This window comes from Palaemon carinicauda, chromosome 2 (assembly GCF_036898095.1).
Source record: "Palaemon carinicauda isolate YSFRI2023 chromosome 2, ASM3689809v2, whole genome shotgun sequence".
Classification (NCBI taxonomy): Eukaryota; Metazoa; Arthropoda; class Malacostraca; order Decapoda; family Palaemonidae; genus Palaemon; species Palaemon carinicauda.
The window spans coordinates 32431018-32438517 of NC_090726.1; the positions used below are offsets into that span (position 1 = coordinate 32431018).

Below are 7500 nucleotides of genomic sequence, written 5' to 3' on the forward strand. Positions count from 1 at the left end.
TCAGCCTGTTCAACATAAAAACATTTGCTGCAAGCCTGAACTTTTGAAGTTCTACTGATTCAACTACCCGATTAGGAAGATCATTCCACAACTTGTCACAGCAGGGATGAAACTTCTTTACCAATATTCCTATCGGTCATAGGTTCATATCCTTCACTGATAAAACATATTGCCATAAAAAGGTAAAAACCTGGAATAAATGTTACCAGGCGTTTACCGTTTACGGATATATTGACGTAAAGGAGTGATATTACGGTCACCAACCCGTAAAAGATTATAACAAATTAGGGTAAAAATATATATATATATATATATATATATATATATATATATATATATATATATATATATATATATATATATATATATATATATATATAGAAAGAGAGAATATATATATATATATATAGAGAGAGAGAGAGAGAGAGAGAGAGAGAGAGAGAGAGAGAGAGAGAGAGAGAGAGAGAGAGAGAGAGAGAGAGAGAGAGATATGAACTAATTTTATGACAGAATATAAACACTCCTGTAATAAGAAAAATATGATGACTTTAGTTTAGAAATACACAATAGATACTCTCAGCTACATGATGAAATGAAAGTAAGTAAAGAAGAACTGAACAGTAATTCAACAAAATTTATATTGGGATCAGCACAAGGTATAGATGGAAAGGTTCTTGAACATTATTAAGGAAAACTATAGGAAAACACCAAAATCTAATATATATATATATATATATATATATATATATATATATATATATATATATATATATATATATATATATATAAACATTGGAAATGAGGGTAAAATCCAAGAGATGAAATAGAATTAGCGGAAACATCCAAATTTATAAATTAAAAACCTTAGATATTTGTAAACACAATCAGACCAAAATTGAGGAAACACTAAAGAAAGGAAGAAACATTGAGTTGAAAAGAAGACTTGGAACCAGGTGGCCATATGACCCGTATCTAAAGGGATAATTCCATATTCATGACATATGTCCCATATCAACCGTCCCAGGGACGCAATTCATCCCGTCTTTTTTTTTTTTTTTCTACAAAAATACATTATATTAGTGAAATTTTGTAAAATATGGGTAACAGTGCACGTGAAAAGCGCATAAATGCACATTTGAAAAAACTTACAAAGAGTTAAAATCTATTATTGTAGATATATGATGATAAAAAGATATGAACAAAAACTTGTAAAATGATACCTAAGCTACGATGATGTCAATTTGATTTTTCATTATTTTACTATCAAAGGACATGGGTTAACTACTAAACTGTATTTGTTCAGTGGCCACTTTCCTCTTGGTAAGGGTAGAAGAGGCTCTTTAGCTATGGTAAGCAGCTCTTCTGGGAGAAGGACACTCCAGAATCAAACCATTGTTCTCTAGTCTTGGGTAGTGCCATAGCCTCTGTACCATGGTCTTCCACTGTCTTGGGTTAGAGTTCTCTTGCTTGAGGGTACACTCTGGCACACTGCTCTATCTAGTTTCTCTTCCTCTTGTTTTGTTAAAGTTTTTATAGTTTATATAGGAAATATTTATTTCAATGTTTTTGCTGTTCTTAGAATATTTTATTTTTCCTTGTTTGCTTTCCTCACTGGGCTATTTTCCCTGTTGGAGCCCCTGTGCTTATAGCATCCTGCTTTTCCAACTAGGGTTGTAGCTTAGCATTTAATAATATATATATATATATATATATATATATATATATATATATATATATATATATATATATATGTAGTAGGTTGGCCAGGGCACCAGCCACCCGTTGAGATACTACCGCTAGAGTTATGGAGTTACTGGCCAGACAGTACTACATTGGATCCTTCTCTCTGGTTACGGTTCACTTTCCATTTGCCTACACATACACCGAATAGTCTGGCATATTCTTTACAGATTCTCCTCTGTCCTCATACACCTGACAACACTGACATCACAAAACAATTCTTCTTCACCAAAGGGGTTAACTACTGCACTGTAATTGTTCAGTGGCTACTTTCCTCTTGGTAAGGGTAGAGAGACTCTTTAGCTATGGTAAGAAGCTCTTCTAGGAGAAGGACACTCCAAAATTAAACCATTGTTCTCTAGTCTTGGGTAGTGCCATAGCCTCTGTACCATGGTCTTTCACTATCTTGGGTTAGAGTTCTCTTGCTTCAGGGTACACTTGGGCACGTTATTCTATCTAATTTCTCTTCCTCATGTTGCTTGAGGGTACACTCTGGCACACTGCTCATGTTGCTTGAGGGTACACTCTGGCACACTGCTCTATCTAGTTTCTCTTCCTCTTGTTTTGTTAAAGTTTTTATAGTTTATATAGGAAATATTTATTTCAATGTTTTTGCTGTTCTTAGAATATTTTATTTTTCCTTGTTTCCTTTCCTCACTGGGCTATTTTCCCTGTTGGAGCCCCTGTGCTTATAGCATCCTGCTTTTCCAACTAGGGTTGTAGCTTAGCATTTAATAATATATATATATATATATATATATATATATATATATATATATATATATATATATATATATATATATATATGTAGTAGGTTGGCCAGGGCACCAGCCACCCGTTGAGATACTACCGCTAGAGTTATGGAGTTACTGGCCAGACAGTACTACATTGGATCCTTCTCTCTGGTTACGGTTCACTTTCCATTTGCCTACACATACACCGAATAGTCTGGCATATTCTTTACAGATTCTCCTCTGTCCTCATACACCTGACAACACTGACATCACAAAACAATTCTTCTTCACCAAAGGGGTTAACTACTGCACTGTAATTGTTCAGTGGCTACTTTCCTCTTGGTAAGGGTAGAGAGACTCTTTAGCTATGGTAAGAAGCTCTTCTAGGAGAAGGACACTCCAAAATTAAACCATTGTTCTCTAGTCTTGGGTAGTGCCATAGCCTCTGTACCATGGTCTTTCACTATCTTGGGTTAGAGTTCTCTTGCTTCAGGGTACACTTGGGCACGTTATTCTATCTAATTTCTCTTCCTCATGTTGCTTGAGGGTACACTCTGGCACACTGCTCATGTTGCTTGAGGGTACACTCTGGCACACTGCTCTATCTAGTTTCTCTTCCTCTTGTTTTGTTAAAGTTTTTATAGTTTATATAGGAAATATTTATTTCAATGTTTTTGCTGTTCTTAGAATATTTTATTTTTCCTTGTTTCCTTTCCTCACTGGGCTATTTTCCCTGTTGGAGCCCCTGTGCTTATAGCATCCTGCTTTTCCAACTAGGGTTGTAGCTTAGCATTTAATAATATATATATATATATATATATATATATATATATATATATATATATATATATATATATATATATATATATATGTAGTAGGTTGGCCAGGGCACCAGCCACCCGTTGAGATACTACCGCTAGAGTTATGGAGTTACTGGCCAGACAGTACTACATTGGATCCTTCTCTCTGGTTACGGTTCACTTTCCATTTGCCTACACATACACCGAATAGTCTGGCATATTCTTTACAGATTCTCCTCTGTCCTCATACACCTGACAACACTGACATCACAAAACAATTCTTCTTCACCAAAGGGGTTAACTACTGCACTGTAATTGTTCAGTGGCTACTTTCCTCTTGGTAAGGGTAGAGAGACTCTTTAGCTATGGTAAGAAGCTCTTCTAGGAGAAGGACACTCCAAAATTAAACCATTGTTCTCTAGTCTTGGGTAGTGCCATAGCCTCTGTACCATGGTCTTTCACTATCTTGGGTTAGAGTTCTCTTGCTTCAGGGTACACTTGGGCACGTTATTCTATCTAATTTCTCTTCCTCATGTTTTGTTAAAGTTTTCATAGTTTACATAGGAGATATTTATTTCAATATTATTCTTGAAATATTTATTTTTTCCTTGTTTCCTTTCGGTACTGGGCTATTTTCCCACTTGGAGCCCATGAGCTTATAGCATTCTGCTTTTCCAACTAGGGTTGTAGTTTAGCAATTAATAATAATAATAATAATAATAATAATAATAATAATAATATATATATATATATATATATATATATATATATATATATATATATATATATATATATATACATATATCGGCTATGTGTGAAGGTACGTACATGTTTGCATAAGCATGTGTGTGCATATACATATATATATATATATATATATATATATATATATATATATATATACATATATATGTATATATATGTGTGTATATATAGTTATTTATATATATATATATATATATATATATATATATATATATATATATATATATATATATGTATACAGTGTGTATATATATACATACATACATACATACATATATATATATATATATATATATATATATATATATATATATATATATATAACATTTTGCTAATAGAAAAGCATAATATAAACATCGATTTTTTTTTTATAACCGTTGGAGTATTACCAAGTATCAATCAAAACACTAGATAATGGAATTATCTAAACTAGAAATTTTATGAAACTAAAAATACAAAAGCTGTTAAAAATTTGAAAATAAAATTGGAAATGAAGAACAAATGATAGATATACTAAATCGTAAGTAAAAACATAGTAGGCTTAAAAAATCGATAGCTTTAACTTGATAGATATTGCGAATGAGTTTATAGCGAAGAATCAATATCGTTAGTATGTTTTTTGGTAAATTAACCAAGTAGGCGTACCGGTATTCTATGATAGTCACTGTGTACAAATTGTAATTGATCAGATAAAAATAGCCCATAACAATATTATTTCTATGTTGCTACAATCTGCTGTAAAAAGCCAGCCACTCGTTGATATACTACCGCTAGAGAGTTATAGGGTCCTTTGATTGGCCAGACAGTACTACAGCGGAATCTTCTCTCTGGTTACGGTTCTTTCCCTTTGCCTACACATACACCGAATAGTCTGGCCTATTCTTTACAGATTCTCCTCTGTCCTCATACACCTGACAACACTGAGCTTACCAAAAAATTCTTCTTCACCCAAGGGTTAACTAATGCACTGTAATTGTTCAGTGGCTACTTTCCTCTTGGTAAGGGTAGAAGAGACTCTTTAGCTATGGTAAGCAGCTCTTCTAGGAGAAGGACACTCCAAAATCAAACTATTGTTCTTTAGTCTTGGGTAGTGCCATAGCCTCTGAACCATGGTCTTCCACTGTCTTGGGTTAGAGTTCTCTTGCTTGAGGGTACACTCTAGCACACTATTCTATCTTATTTCTCTTCCTCTTGTATTGTTAAAGTATTTATAGTCTATATAGGAAATATTTATTTTGATGTTGTTACTGGTCTTAGAATATTTAATTTTTCCTTGTTTACTTTCCTCACTGGGCTATTTTCCCTGTTGGGGCCCCTGGGCTTATAACATCTTGCTTTTCCAACTAGGGTTGTAGCTTAGCAGTTAATAATAATAATCTAAAGGGGTTTCCTCATTGTCATTTCAATATTCAGCCACCAACCCCTCGCCCCCGATGGAAAAACTGCTACGCCCCTGATATGTAAAGAATTCATTGCTAACAACTGGGGATGACCGAAGACCTTTCTTGTTTTTGATGGCCACAGAAAAACACATGGTTAGATCGTTTGATTTGGAAGAAATAGTGAACAATACTACTAGCTTGAGACACTGGCGGTATCCATTGGTATAATTCTATATAGGAATGCAGTCCAAAAAATATTATATTGTCTTATTTTGATTATGATAATCCTATTAACAACTTATTTAATTTATTGTATTTCAGTATTTTCATTAGAGTCAGGCACTGTCAGCCAATGGCACTCTAACTTGAACCATAAAGTATATTTTCATAAAAATGATACTATATGATTTCTTTCATGTTCTAACAACATGTAAGAAAAAGAAATGGACATGGGAAGGACATATGAGAATGGCAGATAATAGATGGACAAAAAGGATAAAAGAATGGGTCCCTAGAGATTGCAAATGAAGCATGTGAAGGAAGAGAAGCCGATGGATTAACGAACTAGAAAAAATTGTGGGTATAGACTGACACGGTAAAACCCACACACAGGCGGTATTGGAACGACATATCTGAGGCCTTTGTCCTGCAGTGGTTAGCAGCAGCTGATGATGATGGCATACATACATTATATATATATATATATATATATATATATATATATATATGTGTGTGTGTGTGTGTGTGTGTGTGTGTGTGCGTGTGTGTGTGTGTGTGAGCGTGTGTATGAGTGTGTTAGTGCGTAATGAATAGACAACATATTAGTGACGTCCAAAACTCGAAATCAGCATCTCACTGGAAATATTGAGCTCAAAATAGCTTTTAAGTCAACAGAAATACTTCATTTACATTTTTCCATTTTATATTTAGTGTCCATACATGTTTTGAATCACTTTTTTGACGCGGTTCTTCATCAGGACTACAATGGTCGATCGATGGAATTACGCTTTAATATAAAGCCTATGGTAGAGAAAATTTTAAGGTACAATATTTGGATACTTCGAAATGAATCAACAAAAAAATATGGAAGTAAACTAAGACACTTTGAAAAAAAAAATATCAATTTAGAAATACATAAATGATTTTTCGAAGGCTTCACAGAATTTCATGACCGATCTCACAAACTCTCCCCCTCTCCGACAAGTCTTGCGATTCCATTTTTGTAACAGGATTGACGTCGGTTTTTTAAACTATTTATGTATATATACATCCGCTTTACAAATAGTCTGGAACTTCTGGTTGCCAACAATAAAAGGAAAGGATGACAGTTCTGGCAATCTCATCAACTATCACGTTCCTAATTCAATGGAAAGGTGAAGAGAAGCACAGTGGTTTTTAACAAAGTGTCCTTAAATTACTCTGCTCCTCTCAGAGAGAGAGAGAGAGAGAGAGAGAGAGAGAGAGAGAGAGAGAGAGAGAGAGAGAGGGGTCTTTAGACTCTAAACAAAGTGAAGAAATATCTAAAAGAACCATAAGAAAAATTTTAGCCATATGTAAGATACTTAATAAGTTCTTCTTAAACAACACTTTCAAATAAAAACATCAGACAAATATTTTAAGTCCATCTTGTATTTTAGGGTTGTGTGGGGCTTAATGGAAATATCCCTAACTGGTGATCACCAGACTGGGGTTCGAGTTCAGCCCAAACTCGTTAGTTCCTTTGATCGGTGCTACATCACCAACTCGTAAGCTAGGGATGGTTTGATAATAGGAGCCTATGGGTCTATCTGGTGAGTCATCAGCAGCCATTGCCTAGCCCTTCCTGGTTCTAGCTTGGGTGGAGGGGGAGCTTGGGTGCTGATCATGTGTATATATAATCAATCTCTAGAGCATTGTCTCGCTTGCTAGGGGAATGTCACTCTCATTTGTCTCTGCCATTCATGAGCTGCCTTTAAACCTTTAATGCGGCTAAAAGTAAACATATACACGACAACTTAATCCTTTAATTTTTGCACATTTCTGACAGTGCAGATCAGATGTATTGCATCGATTAAAACTATTCCCGAATTTAAAGATATA

At 34.3% G+C, this 7500-nt stretch overlaps 1 protein-coding gene across 1 annotated transcript in view; it reads left to right on the forward strand.

Annotated features, from left to right (window-relative positions):
• Nucleotides 1-592: 592 nt before the first annotated feature.
• Nucleotides 593-7500, forward strand: part of LOC137615907 (uncharacterized) — a 51182-nt gene continuing 44274 nt past the window's right edge. The window contains exon 1 of the mRNA XM_068345595.1: nt 593-656. Coding sequence (XP_068201696.1) covers nt 593-656 — 64 coding nt within the window. The remainder of the gene's footprint in view (nt 657-7500) is intronic.